Source organism: Macaca nemestrina, chromosome 1 (assembly GCF_043159975.1).
Source record: "Macaca nemestrina isolate mMacNem1 chromosome 1, mMacNem.hap1, whole genome shotgun sequence".
Classification (NCBI taxonomy): Eukaryota; Metazoa; Chordata; class Mammalia; order Primates; family Cercopithecidae; genus Macaca; species Macaca nemestrina.
The window spans coordinates 106,070,145-106,086,237 of record NC_092125.1 but is presented as its reverse complement, the minus strand read 5'-3'; the positions used below and the strand labels follow the sequence as shown (position 1 = coordinate 106,086,237).

At 46.8% G+C, this 16,093-nt stretch overlaps 1 protein-coding gene across 2 annotated transcripts in view; it reads left to right on the top strand.

Annotated features, from left to right (window-relative positions):
- The window catches only part of LOC105497948 (integrator complex subunit 3), a 43,164-nt gene that overhangs the window by 1,680 nt on the left and 25,391 nt on the right, over positions 1 to 16,093 (top strand). For both annotated transcript variants that reach the window (XM_071085148.1, XM_071085150.1), the window contains exons 2-6: positions 4,869 to 4,952; positions 5,813 to 5,896; positions 12,305 to 12,418; positions 12,627 to 12,711; positions 14,039 to 14,105. In XM_071085148.1, coding sequence (XP_070941249.1) covers positions 4,869 to 4,952; positions 5,813 to 5,896; positions 12,305 to 12,418; positions 12,627 to 12,711; positions 14,039 to 14,105 — 434 coding nt within the window. The remainder of the gene's footprint in view (positions 1 to 4,868; positions 4,953 to 5,812; positions 5,897 to 12,304; positions 12,419 to 12,626; positions 12,712 to 14,038; positions 14,106 to 16,093) is intronic.

Sequence of the window (16,093 nt, the reverse complement as noted above, 5' to 3'; positions counted from 1 at the left end):
AGGCGGATCACAAGGTCAAGAGATCAAGACCATCCTGGCCAACATGGTGAAACCCCGTCTCTACTAGAAATACAAAAATTAGATGAGCATGGTGGCTCGTGCCTGCAATCCCAGCTATTGGGAGGCTGAGGCAGGAGAATCGCTTGAACCCGTGGGCAGAAGTTGCAGTAAGCCAATATCACGCCACTGCACTCCAGCCTGACGACAGAGCGAGAGACCCTGTCTCAAAAAAAAAAAAAAAAAAAAAAGAATATGAGATCCAGAACTGGGACATTGATTGCTTAACGATTTGTAAGGCCTAATATTCAACTCGGTGGTTATCCAGGGATAGGATGAGTACATTAACAGGCCTTGGCTCTTCACTGGCCGTTTCCCTGCTTCTAACTTTGTCAGCTATTAGAGGGTGGGCAGGCAGACAGGTGAAATTCAGAATTTAGATTTGAAAAAATGGGTCAGATACAAGGTCGTAGAACATATATGCAAAAATGAACTTTGTGAATCAGGAAGCAGCTTGATCCACCAGCAAATGTCTACTTATGGTCTGCCTTCCCATCATGCTTTTCCCTTGTAATTCTGTGGGCATTCAGGTAAATCAGAGTTTGTTTTCTGTTGTCTGTAGTTATCAGCTAAGGTAGATATAATTATGAATGTAAACAATGTATTCCCAAAACAAGTGAGAATGACTTTAAGACTGCCTGGCAATTGGTGTTATCTACTTTTTAAGAAATGGCCACTATCATTGTCAAGGCATTTCTTGATCCCTGTGTACTAGCACTGGAGCTGTAGAAGTATAGAATTCTTAGAGGCGTCATTGTGTCTCTGCTTTAATTCAATTCACTGAATAGTACAGCATCCTGTTCTTCTGAGCTGTGACATGTTTGCTACTGAATGAAATGATGCGGCAGGAGGGGACCATCGAAGAGGGGAAGCATGCATTTTTTGACTTTCTTTATACTGAGAGTGAACTTTTCAGCTGTTTCCAGGGAAAGTGGGGAGGGAGGGTCTTTCTTTTTTTCTGATCTCCATAATGTGGTTGTTTTCCAGTATGTTTCATGGTCCCCCTTCTTTGCCATTTGTCCTTTGCATTTGAATTTTCTCACAATACTTGCCACACTATTTTTTTTCCCTATGTGTGTGGTTCGGTTATCCCCACTAGACCAGAGGGTCTCTAAGGGCAGGACTTACTGGCTACTTCCTCTGGGTCTCCCCACAGATCTCTGCACACCGAAGTTATGAAAACTTGGTGTTGATCAACTGACCTCTGCTTGTTCTGGCTTGGTTATTTTCCATCACAGACCTACCTATTGCCCAGGAACACAGAGGTAGTTTCCTGACCATGTATGCTTACTATGTGCTGGGTCTGATAGGAAAACAGGATGGAGGACATCCAAGGTCTACCTTTCAAAGCTTATCATCTCACAGCTTGAGTTAACACATCCACAAGGAAGGTAAAAAAAACAAAAACAACAAACAAAAAAACTGGTTAGAGTAGTGAAGAGACTGGGGTCATTATAATTGGGTGTGATTAGGAAAGACCTTTAGAGATTTGGAGTAGGAAGCACTGGTCAAGAGCATTCCAGGCAGGAACTCTTAACTCTTCTACCCTAGGGAACACTTGGTGTATCCTTTCTTCTCTTTGGCCCTGTTTTTCCCTTTGAAGGCGGAAGTCTTCTTGCCCATTCCCATCCCAGTTTGGGGAGGGAATGAGATAAAAATAGTGCCAGAGATTGAAGGAGTTTAGAACATGTAGTTCCTAATCTCATGAGCCTTGGTAGCTCCTGGTTTTTCTTCTGCCAAAGAGGGACCAACCACTTTTAAATCAGGCTGAAAGCAGGAGGCCCAAGAAGTCAGAGCATCCTCTTTTTTTTTTTTTTTTTTTTGAGACAAGTGTCGCTCTGTCACCCAGGCTGGAGTGCAGTGGCATGATCTGGGCTCACTGCAAGCTCCGCCTCCCGGGTTCACGCCATTCTCCTGCCTCAGCCTCCCGAGTTGCTGGGACTACAGGGGCCCGCCACCACACCCAGCTAATTTTTTGCATTTTTAGTAGAGACGGGGTTTCACTGTGTTGGCCAAGATGGTCTCGATCTCCTGACCTCATCATCCGCCCACCTGGGCCTCCCAAAGTGTTGGGATTATAGGCATGAGTCAGCACACCTGGCCCCGCGTCCTCTTTTTTTAACTTTTTTTTTTGTTTTTTTGAGACGAAGTCTCCCTCTGTCGCCCAGGCTGGAGTGCAGTGACACGATCTTGGCTCCCTGCAACCTCCGCCTCCTGGGTTCAAGCAATTCTCCTGCCTCAGCCTCTAGAGTAGCTGGGATTACAGGCACCACCACGCCTGGCTAATTTTTGTATTTTTAGTAGAGATGGGGTTTCACCATGTTGGCCAGGCTGGTCTCAAACTCCTGACCTCAGGTGATCCACCTTGGCCTCCCAAAGTGCTCGGCCTCCCAAAGTGCTGGGATTACAGGCATGAGCCACCACACCTGGCCAGAGCTTCCTCTTAAGCCCTGGATAGGTCTCAGGGTTGCATTTGGTAGAGGTATGTCCCTACCTGGTTTTCCCCAAGGAATAATTCATATCCATATGGGAGGAATCTCCAGGGAATGGACTTTGAGTCACTTCTAGTTTTTGTCCCCTTAAATCATAATTTCATATACTAGTGACTCATGGTTGTGGAATACTTTGAACCCAGCTTGTTCAGTAACTCCTTACCTGCATGAGTCCTTGGGGATTTTTTATTTTTTTTTTTAAGACAGAGTTTCCGTCTTGTTGCCCAGGCTGGAGTGCAATGGCGTGATCTCAGCTCACTGAAACCTCCACCTCCTGAGTTCAAGCGATTCTCCTGCCTCAGCCTCCCGAGTAGCTGGAATTATGGGTGCCCACCAGCATGCCCAGCTAATTTTTTTGTATTTTTAGTAGAGATGGGGTTTCACCATGTTGGCCAGGCTGGTCTCGAACTCCTGACCTCAGGTGATCCGCCCGCCTCAGCCTCCCAAAGTGCTGGGATTACAGGCAGGAGCCACTGTGCCCAGTCATCTTTGGCGATTTTATGAGTTAGATTGTATATTCCTTTTCTTTTCTTTCTTTTTTTTTTTTTTTGAGACGGAGTCTCACGCTGTTGCCCAGGCTGGAGTGCAGTGGCGCGATCTCGGCTCACTGCAAGCTCCGCCTCCCGGGTTCCCGCCATTCTCCTGCCTCAGCCTCCTGAGTAGCTGGGACTACAGGCGCCCGCCACCGCGCCCGGCTAATTTTTTGTATTTTTAGTAGAGACGGGGTTTCACTGTGGTCTCGATCTCCTGACTTTGTGATCCGCCCGCCTCGGCCTCCCAAAGTGCTGGGATTACAGGCTTGAGCCACCGCGTCCAGCTGTATATTCCTTTTCTGAAGATGAGGAATTTAGGTTTTTTTTTTTTTAATTTTTTTTTTTTAATTTTTTTGAGATGGAGTCTCACTCCGTTGCCCAGACTGGAGTGCAGTGGCATGATCTCGGCTCATTGCAACCTCCACTTCCCAGATTCAAGTGATTTTCCTGCCTCAGCCTCCAGAGTAGCTGAGAGTATAGGCGTGCACCACCATGCCCGGCTAATTTTTTTGTGTTTTTAGTAGAGACGGGGTTTCATCATGTTGGGCAGGCTGGTCTTGAATTCCTGACCTGTGATCCTCCCACCTCGGCCTCCTAAAGTGCTGGGATTACAGGCATGAGCCACCGTGCCTGGCCAGAATTTAGTCTTTCAAGGCCACTGACTTCTCATAGGGAGCAGTATTTACTGTATGCTTTTTCTCTCTTTTTTCTTTTTTTTTTTTTTTTTGCAGACGGGGTCTTGCTCTGTCTCCCAGGCTGGAGTGTATTGGTGTGATCTCAGCTCACTGCAACCTCTGCCTCCTGGGTTCAAGTGATTCTCCTGCCTCAGCCTCCCAAGTAGCTGGGACTGCAGGCGTATACCACCACACCCAGTTAATTTTTGTATTTTTAGTGGAGATGGGGTTTCACCATATTGACCAGGCTGCTCTCGAACTCCTGACCTTGTGATCCACTCGCCTTGGCTTCCCAAAGTGCTGGGATTATAGGCATGAACCACCACGCCCAGCCGTCCTTGGGGATTTTATGAGTTAGATTGTATCTTCTTTTTCTGAAGATGGGGAATTTAGGTTTTTTTGTTTTTGTTTTTGTTTTGTTTTTTTGAGGCAGAGTCTTGCCCCATCGCCCAGGCTGGAGTGCAATGGCACAATCTCAGCTCACTGCAAGCTCCGCCTCCCGGGTTCATGCCATTCTCCTGCCTCAGCCTCCCAAGTAGCTGGGACTACAGGCGCCTGCCACCACTCGCGGCTATTATTTTTGTATTTTTAGTAGAGACGGGGTTTCACTGTGTTAGCCTGGATGGTCTCGATCTCCTGACCTCATGATCTGCCCGCCTTGGCCTCCCAAAGTGCTGAGATTACAAGCGTGAGTCACAGTGCCTATCCGGGAATTTAGTTTTTAAGGCCGCTTGCCATAGGGAGCAGTATTTATGCTTTTTTTTTTTTTTTGGGAGATGGAATCTTGCTCCATCACCCAGGCTGGAATGCAGTGGCGCAACAGCTTCCTGCAACCTCCGCCTCCCGGGTTCAAGTGATTCTCCTGCCTCAGCCTCCCGAGTAGCTGGGACTACAGGCGCTGCCACCTCGCCCAGCTATTTTTTGTATTTCTTAGTAGAGACGGGGTTTCACCGTGTTAGCCAGGATGGTCTCGATCTCCTGACCTCGTGATCCGCCCATCTCGGCCTCCTAAAGTGCTGGGATTACAGGCTTGAGCCACCGCGCCCGGCCCCCAGAAGTACTTCTTAAGTGGTGTTACGGCACACTGTTCATTTTTTCTCACCCCTTCCCAGAGATTGGAAAGGTGTATGAGCATTGTGACATCGATGACTGCTGGTGTCTCCGAGAGAGAAGCCAATGATGCCCTCAATGCCTATGTAAGTAGAATGCTATCCCTGCAGCCACTGCTGCTGCTGTGAAAGTCTTGAAACATGGTCAAAAAGATGGGAAGACTAAGTGGTTGGGGGTAGGGGACTGAAGTTCATCAAGTCTTGGCTCCCTGAATCAAATTTCTCAATTCTTCTCTCTTACTGTGGGAGCCTATCTCTTGGAGACTTGGGCATCTTTCAGTATAGCTTTTTATTTTTATAGCAATGTGGTCTCACTATGTTGCCCAGGCTGGAATGCAGTGATTATTCACCGGCATGATTATAATGCACTATAGCCTTGAACTCCTGGGCTCAAGCAATCCTTCTGCCTCAGCCTTTGGAGTAGCTGGGACCACAGGTGTGCACCACCACACCTGTTGTCCTTATCTCTCTTCTTTTTTTTTTTTTTTTTTTGAGACAGAGTCTCGCTCTGCCGCCCAGGATGGAGTGCAGTGGCGTGATCTTGGCTCACTGCAAGCTCCGCCTCCCGGGTTCACGCCATTCTCCTGCCTCAGCCTCCCGAGTAGCTGGGACTACAGGCGCCCGCCACCTCGCCCGGCTAGTTTTTTTGTATTTTTTAGTAGAGACGGGGTTTCACTGTGTCAGCCAGGATGGTCTCGATCTCCTGACCTCGTGATCCGCCCGTCTCGGCCTCCCAAAGTGCTGGGATTACAGGCTTGAGCCACCGCGCCCGGCCCTCTCTTCTTTTTTAAAAAATCTCTTTTAAGAGAAGGAAATCATCAGATTTAAAAGTTGATTATTCTCCTTTGCATCTTCCTTAGGAGTCCCATGTTGTCTGGGAGAAACTGTGTTTGAGAACTTACTGCCTTTGAATGACAACTAGTTTGTTTTCCTTTCTCATATTCCAGGTGTGCAAAGGCCTCCCCCAGCATGAAGAAATCTGCCTAGGTCTGTTTACTCTCATCCTCACTGAACCTGCCCAAGCCCAGAAGGTAAAGCACCCTGCTCTGGACCCATAAACCCTCCTCATACATGATCCAGGATATGGTGGAACTTACAGTTTAACTGGGGTAGTATGAGACTCTTTGACCAGAGCTGGATCACCTTGTTCTCTAAATATAGTTATAAGTCCCTTTTTACTCAGTGAATTTGTCATCCTCTGATTAAAGTCCCCTCTCTCTCTCCAGATTCTGAAGCTAAATGGCAGTCATGAAGGTGGAAAAACACATAGAGTTTTTTTTTTTTTTTTTTTTTTTTTTGAGACGGAGTCTCGCTCTGTCGCCCAGGCTGGAGTGCAGTGGCCGGATCTCAGCTCACTGCAAGCTCTGCCTCCCGGGTTTACGCCATTCTCCTGCCTCAGCCTCCCGAGTAGCTGGGACTACAGGCGCCCGCCACCTCGCCCGGCTAGTTTTTTGTATTTTTTTAGTAGAGACGGGGTTTCACCGTGTTAGCCAGGATGGTCTTGATCTCCTGACCTTGTGATCCGCCCGTCTCGGCCTCCCAAAGTGCTGGGATTACAGGCTTGAGCCACCGCGCCCGGCCAACACATAGAGTTTTAAATTTTAAATTTATGAGGCAAGGCTAAAAGGGTTGGGATTTAATCCAGGGAATAGAAGAGAACAATTGTAACCAAGTCCATGAGAGTTCTTTTTTTTTTTTTTTTTTTTTTTTTTTGAGGCGGAGTCTCGCTCTGTCGCCCAGGCTGGAGTGCAGTGGCCGGATCTCGGCTCACTGCAAGCTCCGCCTCCCGGGTTTACGCCATTCTCCTGCCTCAGCCTCCTGAGTAGCTGGGACTACAGGCGCCCGCCACCTCGCCCGGCTAGTTTTTTGTATTTTTTAGTAGACACGGGGTTTCACTGTGTTAGCCAGGATGGTCTCGATCTCCTGACCTCGTGATCCGCCCGTCTCGGCCTCCCAAAGTGCTGGGATTACAGGCTTGAGCCACCGCGCCCGGCCGAGAGTTCTTATTCAGAAGAGCATGGCCTGTAGTTTGCAGATTCTGCCATTGGCAGGTGAAGAGAAAACAGGTTTAAATTTTTAGTAGGTAGGATTTAGATGAGACAGCTTAATGTTACATGATTGATACAGTAAATACTATAGTGGTTAGGAGAACACTGGAATATACTGGAGTCAGACTTTCTGAGGAATATTATATGAAAACTAGTTTGGGGTTCTGCACAAACTGAAGAGTCCCCTTTATGTGGAATGGTTCAGGTAGGTTCCCTCCTTGAGGTGAGGGACTAGGCACGGTGATCTCTTTGAATTCTGTTCTTTTTATTTATTTTGAGATGAAGTATTGCTCTGTTGCTCAGGGTGGAGTGCAGTGGCCTGATCTCGGCCCACTGCAACCTCTGCCTCTCAGGTTCAAGCGATTCTCCTGCCTCAGCCTCCCGAGTAGCTAGGATTACAGGCGCATGCCACCATGCCCAGCTAATTTTTGTATTTTTAGTAGATACGGGGTTTCGCCATGTTGGCCAGGCTAATCTCGAACTCCTGACTTTAGATGATCCACCCACCTCGCCCTCTTAAAGTGCTGGGATTACAGATGTGAGCCACCACACCTGGCCTGTTGTTTTTAAAATAAAGTAGCAAAATTCTGTCTTTTGCCTCTCCAAATTTCGCCTGTCTAGCAACGCTATGTCCTTTGAGTCTTGGTATAATGAGTTAAGGTATGTATCTGTTATCTGGCATCAACTATATGACACTAAGAAGAGCTTGGAATGGGGGAATTAACATTTCATTGGTTCTTCTCTGAATAAAGGTGATGTAGAGGGAAACAAACATGCTCAGTGCCCAGCATTCTATTAGACTGTATCCAGACAAGATCTCATTTGATCCTCTCACAAAACCATATGAAGTTGGTGGCTCTGTCTCCTCCTAACCACTCCCAGTTTACCTGTGAGGTAACTTGGAGGTCAGAGATGATGTCGTTTGTTCAAGGGGAACCAAAGGAAAATCATTTCCGGGGATAAGAGCATGGTTCCTTGGCATAGCTGCTTGAATTAATGCCAAGGGAAGGATTTATGGGCATGGGAACCTGATCTGTTTGTACTTCTAATGCCAACTAGAATAGGGTCTGGGGTGAGGGTGGGCAGTGAGGCAGCAAGTATTCAGAAATCCTTGGTTTCCCAGGAGAGCCAAGGCCATTCTGGGCTGGGACCTTGTCGAGTTAAATTGCTGTTTCATTTTTGTACTGAATTTATCATCAAGATCCTTGAAGACAAATGAATGTTTCCAGTTGAGTGGTGTTAAAGAGTGATATGATCCAGTCCAGCCCATCCATTTTAAAGAAATTGTTGGCAAAGATGAGAGTGGTTGGGTTGGAGTTAAAGTTTAACTTCCTCTTGTGTGGGTTTTTAAATCTTTGTGTGTGTGTGTGTGTCTGTGTGCGCCCATCATTGGCTATATGTGAGGTTTTTTGTTTGTTTGTTTGTTTGTTCGTTTGTTTTGAGACGGAGTCTCACGCTGTTGCCCAGGCTGGAGTGCAGTGGCGCGATCTCGGCTCACTGCAAGCTCCGCCTCCTGGGTTCACGCCATTCTCCTGCCTCAGCCTCCTGAGTAGCTAGGACTACAGGCGCCCGCCACTGCGTCCGGCTAATTTTTTGTATTTTTAGTAGAGACGGGGTTTCACTGTGGTCTCGATCTCCTGACCTTGTGATCCGCCCGCCTCGGCCTCCCAAAGTGCTGGGATTACAGGCTTGAGCCACTGCGCCCGGCCGTGAGTTTTTATAAATACCATTCAAATTCCATTTAGTCATCTCAGTGCAGGCAAGGCTGGAAAGTTTTGTTTGTTTGTTTCAGGTGATCTGGACCAACCTGGGTAAATCAGTAAACCTAAGTGAAGGGGGCAGAATATGTGTGGTATTTCTAGCTCTTTGCCTGGCCTATCAGTAAGAGGCCGCTGGGTTTTGCAATGTAAATGCAAGAGACTAGAGTATCTCCTCTTCTTTTTGCCCTATAACAGCAAGAGACTAGAGCATCTCCTCTTCTTTTTGCCCTATAACAGCCCCATGTGGGAGTCCCAGGCCCTCTGGGGAAGTGAAGCATTTGCCTTGGGTCTCATAGCTGGTTGACACCTTCACTAGCATTCATGTTCACATGCTAAAAGTTTCCAGGTAAATCCCCTACCTGTGAGCCTTTCTGGGCCAAGCCTGCAGGTCAGACCTCTTCAGACAAAGGCAGTAAAGACAGAATTAGGAGGACACAGTTGTAGGCGGGTGAGGAACTATCAAGTAGTGACTCATTCAGAGACCTTGAGCCAGGTCAGAGCATGATGGAAGAATTAGTGACGTATCTCCCTAGAGCTTTGATCATTCTCCCTAAAAGAGTGATTATTTTGTAAAAATACTTCTGTCCTACAGAAGTTTTAGGTGGGATTACTGATGAGGACTGATTGTAATGCATCATTTTAGGCTTCAGCTTAAAGCAACGGGACTGCTTTCTAAGGATTTATATTTGGGGTTAATTCTGCCTTTGGAACAGAAACCTCAGGATGGATTTGAGATTTAGTTGTTCTTGAATCTCCATGGACCGAGATGGGATGTGGATATGGTGGAGAAGTAGTGGAAACTGAGTCTTGAACAAATAGAATCCTGCTATAGGGAAGCATGAGCTGAGGAACTGGCAGGCAGGTTCAAGGAGTTAGGGCCAACTCTCTGGGACTTAGTGGGTGGGATTAGGATGGATTGAACAGGTGAACAAGAGAATTCAGTTAAGGAGAAAGCAGGTCAGCACTGGGAAAGAATAGAGGATGCATGGGGTGGATTTTGTCTCACTTGTACCTTCTTGATTTGCATCAGCCCTCTTGGCAGCTCTTAGGAATGTTTATATCCTTTGAGTTTATTTATTTTCTATTTGGTGTCTGAACTAAACAGCTGGGAGCAGGCCTGGCTGGGGAACTGTGGCAAGGAGGGAGGCTAAGGTAGAGTCCTAAGCTGTGTAGGTGCTGGCAGTCCGTAGATAAAGGTAATGGGAAAGGGTCTAATGTCAAGGTCTGTCTTCATCAAAGGGTCAAGGACTCAGGCCCAGGCAGCCCTTGGTCCAGGTATTTCTCCCAGCAGGCAGCTCTAGAAAGAAGCTTGGGGATTACAGGCATGAGCCACCGCGCCCGGCTACCTGGGGCAAATAACTTTTAAGCTCTCCATGCCTATTTCCTCATCTGTAAAAGTAATAATTATAATAAGTAGTACCTATTTTAAAAGGTTGTTGGCCGGGCACGGTGGCTCACGCCTGTAATCCCAGCACTTTGGGAGGCCAAGGCGGGCGGATCACGAGGTCAGGAGATCGAGACCATCCTGACTAACACAGTGAAATCCTGTCTCTGCTAAAAATACAAAAATTAGCTGTGTGTGGTCTCGGGCGCCTGTAGTCCCAGCTACTCAGGAGGCTAAGACAGGAGAATGGCATGAACCTGGGAGGCCAAGATTGTGCCACTGCACTCCAGCCTGGGTGACGAGCAAGACTCCATCTCAAAAAAAAAAAAAAGGTTGTTACGTATATCAAATGCAGTTATATATATATATTTTTATATATATATATAAAATTATTATTGTTGATGCCATCCTTGCTGTATTATTGCTTGCTATAGTATAACAACATCCTTGCTCTGTTTTTTTTTTTTTTTTTTGAGACGGTCTCCTTCTGTCACCCAGGCTGGAGTGCAATGGTGTGATCTTGGCTCACTGCAACCTCCACCTCCTGGGTTCAAGTGATTCTCCTGCCTCAGCCTCAGTTGTAGCTGGGACTACAGGCACGTGTGACCACACCCAGCTAATTTTTGTATTTTTAGTGGAGATGGAATTTCACCATGTTGGCCAGGGTGGTCTTGAACTCCTGACCTCAGGTGATCCACCCGCCTCGGCCTCCCAAATAGTGCTGGGATTACAGGTATGAGCCACCGTACCCAGCCCTTGCTATACTATATTATTATTATTGTTGATGCCATCCATGCTACTGGTCTTCAGAGGTTGTGGGAAGCTACCTGCCTAATTTCTACTCTTTCTGATGAGACCCTGACAGGATAGAACTCAGCAGGCTAAGGAAGTTGCTAATGAGGCCCCCTAAGGTATTCCTCCAAGAGTCTGGTCTCACAATAGAGACAGAGTGAAGGGAAAAAAAAAAAAAAAAACTAAGGGGAAGGGAAGCAATAATCTCACAGAAGAAATTAGCACGCCCTCCCTTACCTCTCCCAGGATTTGGTGTGCTGAAGCACCTCTCCTTTTTCAATACGTGGCAGAAGGAAAGGGCATCACAGAGAAAAGAATGAAGATATTTAGTTCAACTGGGTATGGTGACTCGTGCTTGTAATTCCAGCTGCTCAGGAGGCCGAGGCGGGAGAATCACTTGAGGCCAAGAGTTTCAGCCTAGGAACATAGTGAGACCTTGCCTCTAAAAAAAAAAAGTTTTAAAAATTAGCTGGGCGTGTTGGTGCATGCCTGTAGTACCAGCTACTCAGAAGTTCAAAGCTGCAATGAGCTACGATCGTGCCACTGCACTCCAGCCCAGGCAACAGAGTAAGACCCCAAGTATAAAAAAACTAAAAATTCAAAAAAATTTCAATTTTGGTTCTGTCCTTAACTGTCTAGGGCCCTGCCCTGGATCTTCTTCCCTTACTATTCCCTTTACTGTATCTGGCTGGGTCAGTACTGTTCTAAAAACCTCTTTAGGATCCTTTCTGGCTTGTTCAGACAAACCCACTTTGCAGTGACCTTTTACTTACTGGCAGATGAAAAGCAGATGGCCTCCACCTGGTTTTGCTCAGCCTGTGGCATCAAACAGTGTGACACTTCCTAAGAGGGGAAGTGGGGGGACAAGGATAGTACTAGGAGCCTTGCCCAGCAAGCTCTTCTTTTTTTTTTTTTTTTCAAGACAGTTTCGCTCTGTTGCCCAGGCTGGAGTGCAGTGGCGCGATCTCGGCTCACTGCAAGCTCCGCCTCCCGGGTTCACGCCATTCTCCTGCCTCAGCCTCCCGAGTAGTTGGGACTACAGGCGCCTGCCACCGCACCCGGCTAATTTTTTGTGGTTTTAGTAGAGATGGGGTTTCACCGTGTTAGCCAGGATGGTCTCGATCTCCTGACCTCGTGATCCATCCATCTTGGCCTCCCAAAGTGCTGGGACTGCAGGCGTGAGCCACCGCACCCAGCTGCCCAGCAGGCTTTTCTACCTCATTAAAGGATAACCAGTACCTTTTCCCCACTCTGTGTGACAGAACAAGGGATGGATTGGGAATGCAGGACCCCTATGGAAAGAAAGTGTCCAGAATGGAAAGTATTTCATTGCTACTTGGTGCCTTACTGATGTTATTTAAGTTTAAGGGATTAGAGGGCAAGGGGGCCACTGTGGGTGGGGTTAAGGACCTTATCCTCAGCTTGCTGGCTGATCACAAACTTTACTTCTCACAGTGTTACCGGGACTTGGCTCTGGTGAGTCGTGATGGCATGAATATTGTCCTGAATAAAATCAACCAGATACTTATGGAGAAGTACCTGAAGCTGCAGGATACCTGCCGTACTCAGGTAAGGCCAGAAAGAAAAGACAGGATCCAGCTCAAAGAGAGAGGATGGATCTTCTCTCTGTCAGGAGTGGGAAAGAGGAATCAGGGCTAACACACCCCTATCGTTGTGTGTCTAAATTGTAGTGTGCTCCTTTCAGTTGTAATTGAATTAGTTCCCTTCTCAAACTCACAGGTCCTGCTCTTCATCTGTTTTTCCCTCTTTCCTTTAGTTGGTGTGGTTGGTACGGGAACTGGTGAAGAGTGGGGTTCTGGGAGCCGATGGTGTTTGTATGACGTTTATGAAGCAGATTGCAGGTGAGTTTGATGGCAGGAGCATAAAGAAGAAAGGAGGAGAGCCCAGAGACTAAATAGAGACAATGGAGAATGATTAAGTGCCAAAGGGATGGAATTCCTGGATTGCTTAGACTGTTTCTTTCTGATACATCTTCTGGCCACATATGTTGTATAAATAAATTGACTGAAAAATCATGGGGGGGCCTTTTAAAGCAGTAAGTCTTGCCTCATTTTCTTTCCTACTAAACCCAGGGCTTGACAGACTATTTGGCCTATTTTAGCCAGTCTTCACTCTGAAATTTTATAGCATTTCAGAGCAGGAAGAAATGGGGAGAGAAGTGAGGGCAAATAAATTTGTTCCCAAGTCCCTGTGCTTTCAGAAACCTAGACATCTTCCCTGGCTCCACCCCTATGATCTGAATGCTTGCTCCCTAATAATTAGGCCCTTTACTGGGGCCAGAATGAGAACAAACTATGTCACAGAACAGACCCTGACATTTAGGTTTTATTCTCATCTTGGCTACGGTGACATCTGTCTGAGCCACTGCATATTCAAGCGGCTACTCCCAAGATTGCATGTGTTTGTTTAAAAGTGACCTGCTACTACCTCACCATTAGCCCATTGGGGCTTGCTTCCTCTTTAAAATTTTATGTAACACTGATGCTCCTGTTTTGATGTGTATGAACCTTAATCTATGTCATGTGTGACTTTGTGAACATTGAATTTTTTAATTGGGACCTGGGGCAAGGCATAGTTTTGGCTATTTTTATCCTCTTTCCTGGCCTCTTCCCTGTTTGGCACTCCCAGCCCCCACTTCTTATCCCAAGACTGGTCTGGCATTGCTGTATGTTAATTCTGCCCCAGGAAGTTTCATAGCAAGCACTGTTACCTGGAAAGACTGTTACCTGGAAATAAGAAACTCTTGGCCTGTTGGGGGCCTGAGTGCAGGACTCAGGACATCCAGTTGCTAGACTGCAGCTGTTGTCAGCCACCTGTACCTCTCAGGCCCTCTCTGAGATATCATCCTTTCTTTCCAACTGTGGGCTTCTTATATCTACTTGTCAGACATTCATTTTCAAGGGCCAAAATGTTCCCACTCCAACTCACAATCTGTGGAAAAGCAGCAGCTCTGGTTTCTAGAAAAATTCAGAACCTTCCCTTTTCTTCTTTCCGGAGGCAAAGGGTGAAACTTTAAAGCCTGACAGAACAGAAGGCAGTTTATCTCGGCACTAAGAACAGCAGTGATGGGATGGCAGTCAGGGTGAACCAGCAGAATGGGTGAAGAGATGTATTGGATTGGCTGAGTTGCTAATCAGAGCTATTCTTTTTTTCTCCTTTTGAAATAAGGTGGAGACGTTACAGCCAAAAATATCTGGTTGGCAGAAAGTGTTCTGGATATCCTGACAGAGCAAAGGTAGAGTCCACCATGAAGGGTGGGGTACAGGCCAGATAATGGCCATTAGGAGTGTGAGTGTGGGAAATGGGGATGAAAGGATTGTGTGGCCCATGAACACCTTAAGTCAGAGAGGGGGAGGCAAGGAGAGGGAAAGACAAGTGTATTGTTGGCAAGTGAAGAAATTAATGCCCAGGAATGAAGGAATGGGAAAGAGGTCTTTGCCAAAATATCGCATAGCCCAGAAAAACTGGCTCCATCTGATAAGGGTTTATTTTTGATCCAGACCTCCTTGGAATGTTTATCTTAGGGGAAAGCTGGGGAGGAATGAGCTCAGCAGAGTTGGGCCAGGCAAACACCCACGCCTGGCAGGTATCCTTGTCTCCCCTCCAAGCTTCTCCATCGAACCCATGCTCTTTTTGAAGTGGCACAGGGGGCAATTGGTGTGAGCAGGTAATAGAGATTAGTGAATCCTGCTGGAGTTTGCATATGGGGTTTGGAGGCTCCAGTGGTAGAGAGTGCATCAGGGGGTACATACTGGACTTTCTGGCTGATTCTTTCCCTTATCCATCAAAATAAAAGGCCAGAAATTTTATGAGGGCTATTCCACCTCTGAACTTGTTTGGAGGTGAGGCTTTCTCCTTGGTTTCAGTCTTCCTCTTGCTTGACTTCTGAGTCTCTTTTCTGATTGAGGACACCATAGCAGTCGAATGATTGAGAGGGCTAATAGTGTCCATACTATCTGTAGTTCCGAAGAATGGACCTCCTCCCAACGTTCACCCTTGCGAAAGAGATGGCCGTGTGCTGTGCTCTGCTCAGGTCTGAGAGCCCTGCCCTATCTGCTGTGCAGTGCCACCTAGTGCTCTCGGCACGGGTGTGCGGCCACATCTGGGCCTGGAGCCACTTCTGTTATTGGTGCCATTGCAGTAGCACGTTAGATCCTAACAGTCTCTTACCAGATCTCTGCTTTTCCTAGGTCTTTGTTCCTTTTTACTGTCCTGGGTCAGGGGGCCTTTCAACTCTTTCTTTCTCTTTATTATGCCATTCCAGGATTCAGGTAATTTCATTACCTTTGCTAGCAATCTTTCTAAAAAGTGATTTTTCTTATTTTGTTCCTGGTGCCAAATACCTCCTATCCCCATACCTTAAAGCTGAATTTTCTGTACCGGCATCAGATGACAGCCAGATAACTGCCCTGTTTTCTACCCTCCAAAAAACTTAACATCTTTTGGTGAAAGTCAATACCTAGAAATTTAAAAGTGTGTCCTCTCCTACACCCTCCTCCTCACTCTCTTCCAAATGTTTCTAGGGCTGTGGAGTTAAAAGGTAGCAGGTAGGGGAGGAAACCTTCCCCAGTAACCTTGGCTAGTGCACCCATTCTGTGAAAAGAAAAGGCCACAGAGTATTTTAATTAGGTGGCTTGAGTAGTTTTCCGGAATCAGGATGTGGCCTGCCTGGACTAATTAAATGTCATGTCATCTTCCTCCAGTTCCCTGCCTTCCAACAGGGGTGCCAAAACCATTACAAATTGTTTGCTGGGAGGAGATAGCATCTCAGTTTTGTCACTTAGAGACAGGATTAGAGTTTTAGGAATATCCCCACTGTGTCTTTCTCTCCTTTTAAAGCAACTGGGAACAAACCTTTCATTACCCCCTTTTTCCTCAGGGATATTCTGAAACTCATGAGCAGATGAGTTTGCCACCCAAAATCGGGTTCTTTTTTTCAGGTTGTGATTTAGGACAGGTGACTCATTGTGTGGGAGTGGGGACTCATTGTGTGTCGGTGACTAGATAGAGCCAGGGAAAGGTTTGTGGCATGGTGAGCTGCTAATGATCAGCAGACTGAGCTAGCACAGTATGTTCTCAAAACTCCAGGTCCTGAAAGGGTCTTGGCAATCCCCACATGTTCTTGTATCACACTTAAGAACCGCTGACTTAGGGACACTTACCCAGCTTTTCCCCATAGTCTGACCTGGGTAGATACTGTGGCTTAATTCTGTCCCTAGTACC